At 41.7% G+C, this 16601-nt stretch overlaps 1 protein-coding gene across 1 annotated transcript; it reads left to right on the forward strand.

The window, feature by feature from the left end:
* Positions 1–136: 136 nt before the first annotated feature.
* On the forward strand, positions 137–16015 carry eno1a (enolase 1a, (alpha)). The gene is made up of 12 exons (XM_062054269.1): positions 137–304; positions 5319–5413; positions 7754–7849; positions 9589–9647; positions 9949–10018; positions 10097–10230; positions 10316–10538; positions 11601–11798; positions 13299–13500; positions 13593–13701; positions 13813–13871; positions 15565–16015. Exons 1-12 carry the CDS (start codon positions 171–173, stop codon positions 15626–15628), a joined length of 1443 nt encoding a protein of 480 aa, XP_061910253.1. The 5' UTR covers positions 137–170; the 3' UTR covers positions 15629–16015.
* Positions 16016–16601: the final 586 nt, after the last annotated feature.

Raw genomic sequence — 16601 nt, forward strand, 5'->3', positions numbered from 1 at the left:
CACGTACACATCCTGCGACGTTAAAAGACTACATTTCCCATGAACCCCTGGGGCCGCTATCAAATCACGTTGATCCGCCGACGACTGCCAAGCGCTTGTGCAATAGCAGCAACGATGGCGAACGTGCGGCCCACTTCGCTCTCGTGTACCGCGTGACCGGCTCTCAGCCAATGGCGTGGCTCCGTGGCCCGGGTCTGTCTCGAGTCTGTCCACTTATCATCCAGTGCTGCACGTCACCGTCGCCTTGTCTGCCTGCCCGCACCGGAGAGACAGCAGCGTCCTTGCACACAGTTAGACCGGAAAGGTAACTTCAAAGTCCTTATTTTTCCTTTGAATGCGTCATTTTTATTCGAATGACAGCCACATACGTTCTATTATCTATTATTCGTCGGTGTCGTCTTTTTATCTTCCTTTATCCATGACAATTGCGTGTGTTTTCCATCGCAGTGTTGGCCTTGACTTTTTGAGGTCGTTTAGTGCATATCCGGTCTTTCGCTACTGAGCTCCTCTCTTCTGCTTAGTGGTTTGCAGCCGGGTGGCTATTTTTAAAATCAAGACCGTCCGTCAGCTGTCGAGCAGAGCCCCTCTTTTTTTTTAGGAACTGCAATGTGTGCCAGAAACGGGCGTCATGTTGCAAACTTCCCGCAGTCTCATTAATGTGTTGCGGAACGTCGCAGAAGAAACATGTCGGAGACTTTACGAAGCGACACCAGTTGCTTGCCGCAAACATGGCGCCGGGGGGGCGTGTCGAATAAAATGTTGGATTTCGTTGTTAATTCATGTTGCTTACATTAATGTTTTAATGTAAAACCTCCTAATGTGTATAACTGTATCTGTTTTACTTTTAATACTTCTATTCAAAATGTTGTTCAAAGGCTCTGAGGAACATTAATGGTGAGAAATTAAGCAAATGTCTTGGATTTAATCCTTATTCATATTTATTTGTGGGTGCCATTTTGTGCCGCCATTATGTATTGCGCTCTGCAGTAACTGTACAGCAAACACAAAATGGCTTCCAAGAAGGCACAGCAGTCTGAGAAAAATAAAGAAAAACCTGCAGTGCCATACTTGCCAACCCTCACGTTTTTAGCAGGAGAATCCCGGTATTCAGCGCCTCTACCGACAACCTCCCGGCAGAGATTTTCTCCCGGTATTCAGCCGGAGCTGGAGGCCACGCCCCCTCCAGCTCAATGCGGACCTGAGACTGAGTGGGGACAGCCTGTTCTCACGTCCGCTTTCCCACAATATAAACAGCTTGCCTGCCCAATGACGTCATAACATCTAGGGCTTTTAGAGAGTAGAGTGCACAACTGCGCACACAACAAGGAGACGAAGCAGAAGAACGAGGAAATTACAGACATGGTGACGCCGTCGACGAGCAAGATGAAGAAATACGCTTGCAAGTTCCAAAACGAATGGAAACAAGAATTTCAGTTCATCCAGGACAGTTTGAAGGGGAAGGTGTATGTTGCCTGTAAATTTTGTAGAACAGACTTCTCCATTGAACACGGTGGCCGAAATGATATACTCATCATGAACGGAGAAGTTAAACAGGACAATACTGCCATCTAATGGATAGCCACCGGAACACTGAAATTCAAGTATTTTTGTTTCTTTTTTCTATGTAAATAAAATAAATATATATATACATATATATGTATATATATATAGCTAGAATTCAGTGGCGTGCGGTGAGGTTAATGTCTGGTGAGGCACGACTGCATCATCACAGTCAGATTTACAAACATAGTGCAGGTGTACCTGTTGTGTCCCTGCAGTCGTTCGCGGCTCCTGCAGCGCGAGCATTGTTGTTTTTGCACTTTTTGTCTTCTTGTTAAGTGACTTTTTTTGGGTGGATTCGGTCTTGCACGTGGAGGGTTTGGGTGTGGGCTTTGGTTGGTGTGGCGCTCCCGTCGGGCGGTGCATTCTGCGGCGGAGGTGCTTGGCACCAGGAGGCGCTTGGCACCAGGAGGCGGGGTTATGAGACGAGCCTCACACAGTGTGTCTTCGCAGCAGTTTTTTTAATGCTCAGCACTAAAAATACATTACACACATACAGTTGTTGACAAAAGGAATCGATAAAGTACTATCTATCTATTTGCATGCAGTTGCAATTCCAAGGCAAGGATGGCAGTAGTGTTTAGACTAGGGTTTGTTGCCTTGCCATTAAGCTGAATCTAGTCTTTTGTTGCGCCCTACAAAGTATACTGTAAATATTGTACGTATTATATGCCAGCTGTTTGATTGTATAATTTGGAGGGGTTGAAATCGCCATGTAAAATCGCTAATGATAATCAGCAGTGTGTCCATGGCAGATTTAATGTAAGTTAGCATCGAGCTAGCACATTTTGAAAGGGAGCCTTACGGTTGTGTGTTTTCTATCAGGCATACTTGCTTTGTTGAGATAGAAAATTGTGCTGCTTCAGTGCTTGTATAACCGAGTCTGCAACCGGACCATGAATTGATTTACGTGGACCCCGACTTAAACAAGTTGAAAAACTTATTCGGGTGTTAGCATTTAGTGGTCAATTGTACGGCATATGTACTGTACTGTGCAATCTACTAATAATTGTTTCAATCAATCAATCACGAAACGTCACCAAGGCATCAAAATATAGCACCTTTTTAATTTTACGTGAATCGATACCCGGTAGTACTTAAAGTACCAAATTCGTTGCCCATCCCTTGTTAAGAGTAAACAGATTCTAGGGTGATGAGGAAACCCTTCTAAATATACTCCTGTCTGTGGGCGCCATTTTGTGCTGCCATTTTGCATTGCTCTCTGTTGTAATTGTACAGAAATGAGCTTCTGAGTGAACTATTAAGTAAACTAATTGATTACATCATATTAGAGGATGAATGATATAAAAAGGGACAATCGGTAGAAAATGGATGGATGGATGATATAAAGCATTATTCTTATCCTGTTTGTTTTGGTAGACACATGTAGATTTATACAAATATTGTGGTCCAACAAACAGAAGTGGTGGTTCACATTTACTCTTCCTTATTTAAATATTGTTTTCATCAAATTGTTGCATCTCCAATCATGGTCACTGACAACCTAAACCTGGTAGAATAAACGATGAATGCTGATTGAATGAAAATAAATGGCGTTTGTGGTGGAATGGAGTTTTGGTCTTCTGAATCGCTATATGAGAAAACGTTCCTAAATATAGACTGCCTTTAGTCTGGCAAGTAGTTACATACTAATTAAATAAATTAGGTGTAGATACAATGCATCTGGAAAGTATTCACAGCGATTCACTTTTTCCACATTTTGTTATGTTACAGCCTTATTCCAAGATTAAATAAATTATTTTTTGTCCTCAAATGACATATTGACATAATAACAATGTGAATTTTTTTTTGGAGCTTATTAAACATTTAAAGTGCCAAGGATTGTCTCACACACTAGGTGTGGCAAAATTATTCTCTGCATTTGACCCATCACCCTTCATCACCCCCTGGGAGGTGAGGCGAGCAGTGGGCAGCAGCGGTGGGCAACAGCGGTGGCCGCGCCCGGGAATCATTTTGGTGATTTAACCCCCAATTCCAACCCTTGATGCTGAGTGCCAAGTAGGGAGGTAATGGGTCCCATTTTTATAGTCTTTGGTATGACTCGGCTGGGGTCACAACCTACTGATCTCAGGGCGGACACGCTAACCACTAGGCCACTGAGTAGGTGGCCTATTTATCAAGCTCCATCACGTTGGATGGAAAGCATTGGTGCACAGCCATTTTCACATATCTCCAAAGATGTTAAATGGCATTCAAGTCTGGGCTCTGGCTAGGTCACTCAAATACATTTACAGACTTGTATTTAAGCCACTCCTTTACTATATTGGCTATGTGCTTAGGGCGGTTGTCCTGCTAAAAAATGAACTGTCACCTCAGTCTGAATTCAAGATCGCATCCAGGATGTCTCTGTTCATCTTTCCCTCTATCCTTGCGAGTCTCCCAGTTCCTGCCACTAAAAAACCTCCACACAGCATGATGCTGCCACCACTATGCATCACTGTAAGGAGTGGTAGTGGCCTGGTGATGAGTGGTGCCGGGTTTTCTCAAAACATGACAGCTGGCATTCACACCAAATAGTTCAATATTTGTCTCATCAGACCAGTGGATTTCTCATGGTCTGAGAGTCTTTCAGGTGCTTTTTGGCAAACTTTTACGAGGGAATGGCTTCCGTCTGGCCACTATACCATACAGGCCTGTTTGGTGGATTTCTACAGAGATGGTTGTTCTCCTATCTCCACAGAGGAATGCTGTAGCTCTGACAGAGTGATTGTCGGGTTCTTGGTCACCTCTGACCCTTCTCTCCTGATCACTCAGTTTAAATAGCCGGCCAGCTCTAGGAAGAGTCCCGGTGGTTCCAAACTTATTCCATTCACGGATGATGATTCAAGGCAGCAAATGTTTTTCTGTGCCCTTCCCGAGATTTGTGCCTAGAGACAATCCTGACTCGGAGGTCTACACACAAATCCTTTGATTTCATTCTTGGTTTGTGCTCTGCTATGCACTGTCAATTGTGGGACCTTTTCATATAGACAGGTGTATGCCTTTCCAAATCATGTCCAACCAATGGAATTTACGTGGATGGTGGATTATGTGGTGGACTCCAAATTAAGCCGTAAAACATCTCAAAGATGAGCAGTTGCACCTGAGCTCACTTACGAGCTTCGTGGCAAAGGCTGTAAATACTCATTATGGGGTATTGTGTGTGGAACTTTAAGGACAAAAATGTATTAATTCCATTTTGGAATAAGGCTGTAACATAACAAAATGTAGAAACCGTGAATACTTTCCAGATGTACTGTATTGCTAAAGTGATGTTGCACGTAGCATCCACTAATGCATTTTTAGTGGGCAGATATTGGTGAGTGAATTTAGGTCTAACTAATGACGATCAATAGTACAGATGGAGCCATAGTCTGGTTTCAAACCTGTGACCTCCACTATTTGCGTGCAGATTGATAACAAAGTCACCGTTGGGTTAAACCGTGACACTAACCTTAAAACAGCTTATCAGTATTAGGATAACGAAAACTTTTGACCTATTGTCTCATATCCAGGGGGATTGTTTTCTCTTTCCCAAGCATTTCACAATGATATGCCGTAAACATACAAAGTGAAGCCACACCTACTTATATTTCTGGGTCTGTATGAAAAGCATATATGATTCAGCATAGTTTTATAAAGGAGGCATTATATTGTTCCCACACACTCCTCTCAACAATTGAAGTTGGTGAGTATGAGCGGACGCTAACCAAGCATGTCTGAAGGCTGACTTCTCCCTCTCTTGCGGTTGTCTGCAGATCAATAACCATGTCCATCCTGAAGGTCCACGCTCGTGAAATCTTTGACTCCCGTGGCAACCCCACTGTGGAGGTTGATCTCTACACCAAGAAAGGTACTGTACAGCTCTTCACTTCAGACATTTCACGTTGGGTATAGTCATCTTGGAAAGGTTGATCAGCTAGTTGGCTGCAGGCAGGGTAACTCATGATACAGTCGCAATCAAAAGTTGACATACACTTGTAAAGGACATAATGTCATGGCTGTCTTGAGTTTCCAATAATTTCTACAACTCTTATTTTTTTGGGATAGTGATTGGAGCACATACTTGTTGGTCACAAAAAAACATTCATGAAGTTTGGTTCTTTTATGAATTTATTATGGGTCTACTGAAAATGTGACCAAATCTGCTGGGTCAAAAGTATACATACAGCAATGTTAATATTTGGTTACATGTCCATTGGCAAGTTTTACTGCAACAAGGCGCTTTTGGTAGCCATCCACAAGCTTCTGGCAAGCTTCTGGTTGAGTTTTTGACCACTCCGCTTGACAAAATTGGTGCAGTTCAGCTAAATTTGTTGTTTTTCTGACATGGACTTGTTTCTTCAGTATTGTCCACATGTTAAGTCAGGACTTTGGGAAGGCCATTCTAAAACCTTAATTCTAGCCTGATTTAGCCATTCCTTTACCACTTTTGATGTGTGTTTGGGGTCATTGTCCTGTTGGAACACCCAACTGCGCCCAAGACCCAACCTCCGGGCTGATGATTTTAGGTTGTCCTGCAAAATTTGGAGGTATGTGCTCCAATCACTCTATCACAGAAATGATTGGAAACTCAAGACAGCCATGACATTGTTTTTTACAAGTATATGTAAACTTTTGATCGCGACTGTATACTATCACAGTAATATCTATTGCAAAACTATATTATTGCGCATTGAGCATGCAATAAACATAGGACATGCTTTTTAATTGAATACAAATTATACTTTTCTCTTAAGATTTGTTCTTAAAGCGAAATGGTGGTTTTAGGAGTCAAATAAAATAAAAACAGAAGAATGATGCAATTAGGATTATCGGACTTGATAAATCACTAGATAATGCTCTATAATTCCACAAAGCTTGTTCATGGCTCATTAATGCAGATTGTGCCGATATCGATATTTTGTGGAAAATGATTTACTCTACTCAAACTGCTTTAGTAATATTTTTAGTTAATTTTAATCTTTAGGGAGGAATTTGAGAAGCTTTTTGAATTTGCTGTTAGCAGTTACCCTCCACAGTGGCCACTTCAGAGGCCAGGGGGTGAGCTCAGCTGTTTGAGCATGTGAAAATAGCTCCTGTAAATGATTCCCCTAAGAGAGCATAGATAACATGATCCTGTACATTGGCTAACGCTGGCCAGATGCTGATTGTATGTTGCAGCAGTCTCGTATAAATGAGGATGAGTTAATTGAAAAGGAGAGGACATCATGATAATTTTGCATCATATTGTGGAGTAGCAGAATTTATGTTGTGTGATTCACATTCAGCTACTGTGAATAACATTTGGCTGGGAGTACTATGGGGGGTGAAAACAAAAGACTAATTGAACCCTGAAAAAGTCCTCCGAATGTCAATGAAGCAACCTGAATGAGCACTGACATGGAAGTAAATTGCCAAAGCTCAACAGCTCTTCATTTGCATGGGATGGTTGCTAAGTGCGCCTGTTTACGGTATTAGGCTTCCTTTACTTTTTTTGGTACTGTATGGAGTTCCCTTTCAAAGCAGCCAGGTGTGATTTGTCGTCCTTTTCGCTTAGATGAGTGTCATATAAGCCCTTTTTTGTTACATAAGCAGCCTCCCTGTCGGACACAATGCTGTGCCTGTGTGTTGTTACAGGGATGAAATTTCAGCTGCATTGTTAAGCTGCAAAGGACTATCTCAATAAAGATTTAACAAAAGACACAATACAATTTGCCGAATTTCAGCTTGTGGCCCAGACAGCAGCTATTATGCATTAAATCCCATATTACAGACCCTCTTGTCAGTCCACTGGTCAAACTGAATAGATTTCTGCTTCCTTCAGCCATACGGGGGATGACAGGCTTTCACAGATGCACTGCACATGCTCAGTTGATCCCCGTCTGGCCCTGTTACATAACAGTGCACTGCACCACAGCCAGAACCTTTTACATGGTCCGTTTGTCACTGCAGGGAGAACAGTGGACCATAGTGGCGTTTAAATGCATTGCAGCCCCCCCCCCCCCCCCCCCCCCCCCCCCCCCCAGAGATAAACATATACTTTAGTCATGCATGTTGTCAAATGGAAATGATAAAATAGTACCAAATATAAAACTGAATGTGGCAGAAAATTTGCATCCCTCGGAAGTCCTTTTTCCTTCCTGTCATTTTCAGTGGTTTTGGAACATGACACAGCACTTTTAAGTTATCAAAATGTCCGCTCTGCCACCAGGTCTCTTCAGAGCTGCAGTGCCCAGCGGTGCCTCCACAGGCATCTACGAGGCTCTGGAGCTCCGTGACAATGACAAAACTCGCTACATGGGCAAAGGTACATAACCTAATTTGTGACTTTGCACTTTTCAACACACTTCACTTTCTGTCTCTGTCCTCGTCTCTTTTTCCAACTCTTCCATCTTCTCCCCGTCAGGAGTCAAAAGAGCTGTAAAATATGTAAATGAATTCTTGGGCCCTGCGTTGTGTAACCAGGTAACGAGGGTGTAATAAAGGTTTTAACTAACCGCTCGCTGTGCGCAGAAGCATGAAAAATGGGTCTGCTTTTGGGAACTAACTACGTACAACTAACTTATTAATGTGGATGGTAATGTAGATTTTTTTTTTTTTTTATTCCAACAATTGTAGTGTCATGACTATCTTACAAGACCGCCAGTAAACAATAGTCCAACATTGGAAAGAAAACACATTGGTGTATTTACTCTGCATTCCAATCTACACCATCTTTATCTAAAGGTGATGCAAGTTGCTTGCGCAGTGAGCTGTGAGGAAATGGAAGGGAAGTTTGTCGGCAATGTCCTCTGTTGAAATCTATCAATATCTGGGATTATTTTAAAGATGACTCACAGTGCATATAAACCATGAAAGTATCACACCTTTCTTCATTAGTCAAGAAGCCTTTACATCAAATTGTATCGCATCCTAAATGGCGCAATAGTATAGTATCAATAGTATAGATGCAATAGTATCATATTGCATCAGGAGATGCTTATAATATTTCTAAAACCCTATTCTGCACGTTGGCAGTGTATCGAGATGCGTATAACACCCGCTTCAGAGATGGAGCTCTCCATTCCAAATACCGTATTTTCCGGGCTATAGAGTGCAACGGTATTTGAGCCGCACCCACCAAATTTAAGATTTTTTTTTTTTACATGTATTAGCCACACCAGACTATATAAGCCACAGAAAAAACTGGTCCAAAATATTTTGTTGTAAATGTTTAGTTATGTACCTTTTTTTAATTGTTTCCAAATGATAAATGGGTTATACTTGTATAGCGCTTTTCTACCTTCAAGGTACTCAAAGCGCTTTGACAGTATTTCCACATTCACCCATTCACACACACATTCACAAATGGTGCCTGTAACACGGCAGTAAAGCGGCTGATCAAACAAAACAGAAGTCATCGTCATGGGCCCGCTACCTGAATTTTCGAAATTGAAACAATACAAAAATGCCATTGTAAGTTAATAATACTAACACAGACACTTGTAAATGTGTTAGCATATTAGCTAATGCTAATGATGCAAGCTTGAATACATTACAATAGCACTTATAGATATGCATGAAATGATCCTACAGACATCACACATGGGACGGTTTATTAAGAATGACTTAGTATATTGTAAAACTTAAACGTTACTTGGAGTGATGAATGAAGGGATCTTTTAAGCAGAAGTGCAATGGACGGTTATACTTCAGTTCAAGGCACGAAACTGGAAGTATATTTTCAACCCACCACTTGCAGTGAGTGAACTCGTCCAAAAGATGGCGTCATAGCACAAAACAATAACACACCTTTTGAGTGTTGAATACTATTTGTTTAATACTAAATATTATGAGTATTAGCGAAGTAAAATCCATAAATTAGCCGCACCATTTTATAAGCCGCAGGTTTTAAAGCATTGGGAAAAAACTAGCGGCTTAGAGTTCGGAAGATACAGTATGTGTATACAATTTTATAACTTTGGCATGTTCTGTGTTTGTTTTCCTCCCCTGCTCTGCATGGTCGTCCTCAGCCTGGGTCAGTTATGGTCTGCTTGTCCTTTGCAGGTGTCTCAAAAGCTGTTGAGCATATCAATAAATCAATTGCACCTGCACTGGTTAGCAAGGTAGGACCATTTATTGTCTAACTAATGGTACTACACATAACCATTCCTGAAATGACTTAATACTTTATTTGGTAGAGATCTCTTAAGTGTACGCTTTTTGTGGAATGAATAACGTGCTGCCAAATGTGTAATTGTGAAATGCTGTCTTTCTAACAATTGTTTTTGTACTTATCTTGTCCATGTCTATGACACATTTCCCTAAGTGGGACACATAAAGTGTATTAAAAATTAATACGAGAGATTTGCTTCTTCCTTTTGCGTTGTTACATTAACATGACTTTTTTGGGTGTGTGGACTCCAGAATGTGAACGTTCTAGAGCAGGAGAAGATTGACAAGCTGATGTTGGACATGGATGGAACAGAGAACAAATGTAAGATACCTGCTCCAGTGCATTGTTGAGAGAAATACAATATATCTAACTACAGTGTGGATGTTTTTCCCACCTTAGCTAAATTTGGTGCTAATGCCATCCTGGGCGTGTCCCTGGCTGTGTGCAAGGCTGGTGCTGCTGAGAAGGGCGTGCCACTCTACCGTCATATTGCTGACCTGGCTGGCAACCCTGAAGTCATCCTCCCTGTGCCTGTGAGTATAACGCTAATATTAATTTAGAATAGCCAGCAGTGTGCTAAATACAAATGATCTAATTTGGATTCCTTCTTTCTTTTAGGCATTCAATGTCATCAATGGTGGCTCCCACGCGGGCAACAAGCTGGCTATGCAGGAGTTCATGATCTTGCCTGTGGGCGCCAGCACCTTCAAGGAGGCCATGCGTATTGGTGCTGAAGTCTACCACAACTTGAAGAACGTTATCAAGGAGAAATACGGCAAAGACGCCACCAATGTGGGAGACGAGGGAGGCTTTGCACCCAACATCCTGGAGAACAAGGAAGGTGAGAAAGAAAGAGGGTGGTTATTGATAGGACAGGATAGACTTTAATTCTCACACATGAGGAAATCATGTGTTTGCAGTGCAGGTTCAAAAAGTCTACAAAAATAAGGTAAAACACAATAAAACAAGATGGAAACATCAAAGGACATAAAAGACATTAAAAGAAGGCAGAGCTGGTGAACCATCTGTCACTTCAGCAACGCCATTTCTACAAACAGCAAAAAAAGTCAAATGCAACAAAAAACCCACAACAAGCAATAAATTATATATACTGCACACATATGATTGCACCATGCATAGACAAACAAACAAACAAAAACACACTTTTAAAGCCATCGTCTGCTGGAGTGGGGGCAGCACAGCCAGAGACTGTAACAGATCCAACTGGCCGCCCACCAGCCCACGGCCAATGTCCCGTTTGAGAGTCTGTCCAGGAGACCGAAGTGTCTGATACAGGCTCGTCCAGCCAAGACTTGGTGAAGCTCCACCATCTCAACGCCAGCTCTGCAGCTCAGTCTCTTCCTCCGCGTCTACAGCAAAACCTCCAGGCTCTCTCTGCGGACTCCAGTTTGGGAGAGAGCAAGAAGCTAGTCTCCAGTGCAAACATGGCTATGGCCAAAAGACTCCCACGAGGCTGATCCAAAAGTCCACAAAAAAGCAGCGCAGAAGCCACCAAAATGCCACCCCTCGTTGTGCAGTCCGTAGGGGCCTGAACCAAAAGGTAAAAAACACTTAAAAACAAGAGGAAAACCTCAAAAACAAAAAGGAGGATACAGAAGAGCCCATAACTCATGCAACCAGCAGCCACTACAGCGGCGCCCTCTGCTGGCGTGCGTTCTCACCGTTTTAACTGGTCTTTTTAAGATATTTTAGATGTCCAGGAAGCTACTTTACTTATCATGTCACTAACTGGCTGACATATGGCTGCTAAATTGAGGCCTCAACTTGAGTGCACTTGCTGCCAGCCACTGACTCCAATGTCAGGTCAACGTCCTAAAAAAGCAACCATCCCGTTAATTGGTAAATGTTTACATTTTCTGTTTTTTGTTGTTGTTTTTTTAAGCTCTGGAGTTGCTTAAGAATGCCATCGGCAAGGCTGGTTACACTGACAAAATTGTCATCGGCATGGATGTGGCCGCCTCAGAGTTCTACAAAGGTGGAAAGTACGACCTGGACTTCAAGTCTCCTGATGACCCCAGCCGCTACATCTCCTCTGACAAGCTGGCTGACCTCTACAGAAGCTTCGTCAAAGATTACCCTGGTGGGTCTTTGAACGTTTCACACACCTCACTGTTTAAATCTTGACAAACTATCTGTTTCAACAGAAAACTAAAGCACATATTTTACATTTGTCTGTTTTGGGTACATCTGAATACCTCACTTATTTTCAAGGATATAGAGTACACCCACTAAATTTTAGAAGAAAAAAATATTTTTCCATATATTGTATCAGACTGTAAGCTGCAGATATATGCATTGTGTGTTTAGTAAATTTTTATTTACATAAATTCAGTGTTTCCAAACAGTGTCTGTAACACGGTAGTAAAACGGCTGATCAAAGAAAACATAAGTCATCGTCATGAACCTAAGAGCTGCTGAAGCGAGCTCTCCAATCAGCTAAACAGACTTAATAAATTTACGGTGATGTTTTGGTAACTTTACTCAGAAATTTGTGGAACTGAAACGACACAAAAATAATGCCCTTGTAAGTTAATAATACTAGCACCTACACTTGTACACGTGTTAGCATATTAGCTAATGCTAACGACGCTAGCGTCATTAGATTACGATAGCGCGTACAAATATGCATGAAACACTCCTACAGACATCACACATGGACGGTTTAGTCAGTATGAACTATTTTTAGTTGTATTACAAAACTTCCAAACGATTCTTGGAGTGATGAAAGGAGAAACCATACCAGCAGAAACGCTATGGACGATTAGAAGACGGAACGGTTCAAAGCACTAAACGGAAGAAAATACTGTAGACGTTCACCTGCACATGCACCTGCAATGAGTGAACTCGTCCAAAAGATGGCCCCATAGCACAAACAATAACACACCTTTTATAGTGTTTCTGTTCGTGTTTAATGAAAACTATTTGAGCACAAAAGATTTTGGCCGTTAGTGAAGAATAATCCATAAATGAGTCGCACTGTTTTATATGCTGCAGGGATAAAAGTGTGGCATGTCCACAATGTTAGTCATTTATTTCACCAGATAACACTCTTTTGGCTTTTTTCTGTAAATTATATTACATATAACTGATTAATTGTATAATTATATTAAAGACATACATTGTGTATTGAACAAAGATACAGGACATCAACAACCTGGGGCAAATATTGATGAGGCTATGCTACTTGATGTGACTTTGTGGACAACCTGTACTTTAAAAAGACATAGTCAACAGACCAAAAGAGCAAGCATCTGCCTGCTGAAAATCTGCGAGCCATAACAACATATAATGCAGTGTTTTGACTTAAAGCTGATTTGCATTGTTTCTATCTACTTGTTCCATCATTTGAAAATGTGACACCAGCACAGTGCCACTACTTGCCTGCAAGTGTTTGCAAGTTGTGGGTACCGATGACTCAATTCTCAAAAAACAACCTCTATAAAACCTCTATTGGCCTCTAGTTTTTTTTATTTTTGCCACACCTTACAACATTTGCAGCAGCTCGTTTACCAGCAGCCTCCTTGCATAGTCGTGTGTTACGACCTGCCTTGTGAGTAAAATTGTCTCATGTACCCCACAGTTGTGTCCATTGAGGACCCCTTCGACCAGGATGACTGGGAGGCGTGGGCCAAATTTACAGCCAACACCAGTATCCAGGTGGTGGGCGACGACCTCACCGTCACCAACCCCAAGCGCATCGCCAAGGGCGTGGCCGAAAAGTCCTGCAACTGCCTGCTGCTCAAAGTCAACCAGATTGGCTCGGTCACAGAGTCTCTGCAGGCGTATGTTTTGTCAACACTGCAATCCAGGCGCACCTTCTACCCACAATTCCCAGCATGTAAATAAAGCTTATATGCATTTTTGTTCCTTGTAGCTGCAAGATGGCCCAGAGCAACGGCTGGGGTGTGATGGTCAGCCACCGCTCTGGAGAGACCGAAGACACGTTCATTGCTGACCTTGTGGTCGGTCTCTGCACTGGACAGGTACTGCCTGTCTTCATGAAGGCCAATGTGTCATTACTGGGTCTAGTTGCTGTGTGCTTGTTGAAGACACTCTCAAGGTGTTTGTTTTCTAAACAAATGTTTATTTTTCAGATTAAGACCGGTGCACCCTGCCGATCTGAGCGCTTGGCCAAGTACAACCAGCTGCTCAGGCAAGTGCAGCCCTATGACACAATATATTTGTATACACTGCAAACAGTTTATGTCAACAACACTCGGACTGGCTGACTGATTAGCGATTGTCCACAAAACCAGAGTCTTGGGCTGTCTTCGGCTAAAGATTTTCATAGTTGTTGTTAGATTTTGCCCATCATCGACGTTCAATAATTTTTTTAGGAGAAATCAACAGACGGTGATATGTAGTAATGTATACAGACCAGTCACGAGGAGTCTGTGACGTCACATGGATGTGCTCTATTACATATACGTGAATATTCCAAAGTTAATCAAATGGTACTTATGAAAGATTTACAGTCTTGCATTAAAGAGAACAAAAAACGATCTCATTTGCAACTTTCTCCACCTCAAAAAAAAGCTAATCCACAGTTTGAGGACCTCTACTCTGACTCACAATGCCAAGAGGACATCAAACTTGACTAAATAAAGGAAGCAAAAGTCGTAACAAATCATTACCTTTTACAAAAGGAAAGCTACACCTCCTAACACACAGACTGCACACGGGGCCCCAGCAGGTATTGATCTGCCTTGCTCCCATGGAGGGGGTGAGGGTTGATTTAATGTCAGGTGATGCGACTGCAAGGTTGATAGTTAAAACGGACACCTCGGAATTAAATCTTTGACTTTTGAAGATGGCTCTAATTAAATTGAAACTGAAACTAGCCACTGCCTGCATATTTACTAGTGACATTCACCAGAGACTTTAGAACCTACGGCAGTTTGTTTTCCCTTCATTTGTGCAGATTTTTTATTTTTTTGTTTTTATATAATATTGCATACTCAAATCTAACATAAATGCTGCCTTAGTGTCTCGACTACAATGACAAAGCTTTTGTACCTGCTCAAGTCTTTCTTCCAGTTCTAACAAAAAAAAAAAAAGAAATGAATGCACTTTGCTAGTTGCTATGGTAGAATCCCTGCTTTTATTTTGAAACTTACTTTGCACAGAGCAAAAAGTCAGTGTGGGCATGATTTCATTAGGGATGATGGGTTTTATGCTGAAATTTTCTGATATCTATCCATGAGTGAGATTGGCCAATACCGATATCGATCACATATTAACTGTTAATTTTGCAATGTATTTACTGTGAGTGCTACTGACAGTTTAACAATATCAACACAATATTCAAACTAGTCCCTTATTCTCTTTCTGTGTGTAATATTTTCAGCCTTGTCCTTCAGTGATAATGATACTAACAAATGCAGTTAATTTGCCATAATGGAGGTGATTATTATTATTATCTTAAAGGAGTGGCACCACACTGTGTATGGAGACAAATTAGCTGTTAGCTTGTGAGCTGAGGTACTAAAAATGAATACGATATTTGCCAGAGGTGATTGGCAATAAAATGTATTAATTGACAATGCGATGGCATACTTTTTCAGGCAAACTGGCCCATCTTGACATTCTTAGAGTTAATGCAGTGTAACTTGACAGTTATGTTGCCGTTTCACACTGCTTAGCGGTAACGGTCAACATTAACAAACCTTTTTTTTTCTTCATAGAAATGACCTTTTTCTGTCTCAGATTTAATTCGGAGAAAAGCAGTTGACTATGTACGTCGCAGACTTGGGCTGCTCTGATCTGGGACTTGTGTTGGTTGATGATATAAGCAACTTTGCTGTTTTGTAGATCTTTGTGACAATTTCTCCTCTCTCATTGCTCAGGATTGAAGAGGAGCTCGGCAGCAAGGCCCGTTTCGCCGGCCAGAACTTCAGGCACCCACTCTAAGCTTGGTGTGTCCATCACTCATACTTACGCCACGCTAAGTCGCCTGCTGTGTCCCAAGAGAACACCATGTATATCTGAGGTCCAAAATGTGTGGTCTGCACCACGGTGAAGCATCAAGCACCTAGAACAGCCACATCCTCATAAAAGTATGCTTTAGCTCCTAAATGTGTCCCTTTGTTCGTGTTTGTCTATCTGAGGCCTTTGTGTAGCTTTTTGTGAGTTGTAGTCATTCTTGGTCGTCCTACTGAGCACTTGAGCTACTGTAACTTTAGTACTGTATCAAGCAGTGGAAAGAGTATAGTGTGTGCAATATGTCGCGTCTGACAAAGTCTCGTGTTGCTGTGAGCGTTGGCAGAAATACATAATAAAAATATAGTTTAAAATCTTGTTTTTTTTCTGTCCTCCCCTCAATCAACAACTCTACATTTTCAGTAACGATCAACACCACGCTAACAATATAGCAGGTCATTTAACAATTACAAATCAGTCAGTGCTCCCAAGCGGATGAAAAGTGTCAGTTTTGGATCTTGTGACTGCACCTGTCACTGAGTTATTTGATGTAATTTGAGTACCAGTGGGAGGCAGAATCACGAGCGCCGTTCTCTCGGGTACGCACCATTTCTGTCGCTGAGGGCATAAGAGTCTTAATTCCATAACTGCACAGCTTGCCTTGATGAATAAAGGTCTATTCAGCAATGGGATGGCACCATAGGAATTTTTCAGCTGGTTGGTTTACTATTACTTTTCAATTCTTTGAGCTTTGTCAAGATGTTTCCTTTCAGCTGTAACCTAAGAGATGCAATCAGTTGATGCAAGCTATCGAAAGTTAGGTCCAAAAGTAATGGTTCTTTCGGACATCCTACAAAGTTATATTACAATACACTGTGTTTTAAAGTTGTGTAATTCAATATTTTCAAAAAGGAGTCAAAAGAAGTGGAGTTTATTCATTGCAACTCCTCCAAGTCTCAGCAAT

Source organism: Entelurus aequoreus, linkage group LG07 (assembly GCF_033978785.1).
Source record: "Entelurus aequoreus isolate RoL-2023_Sb linkage group LG07, RoL_Eaeq_v1.1, whole genome shotgun sequence".
In the NCBI taxonomy this organism is placed as follows: Eukaryota; Metazoa; Chordata; class Actinopteri; order Syngnathiformes; family Syngnathidae; genus Entelurus; species Entelurus aequoreus.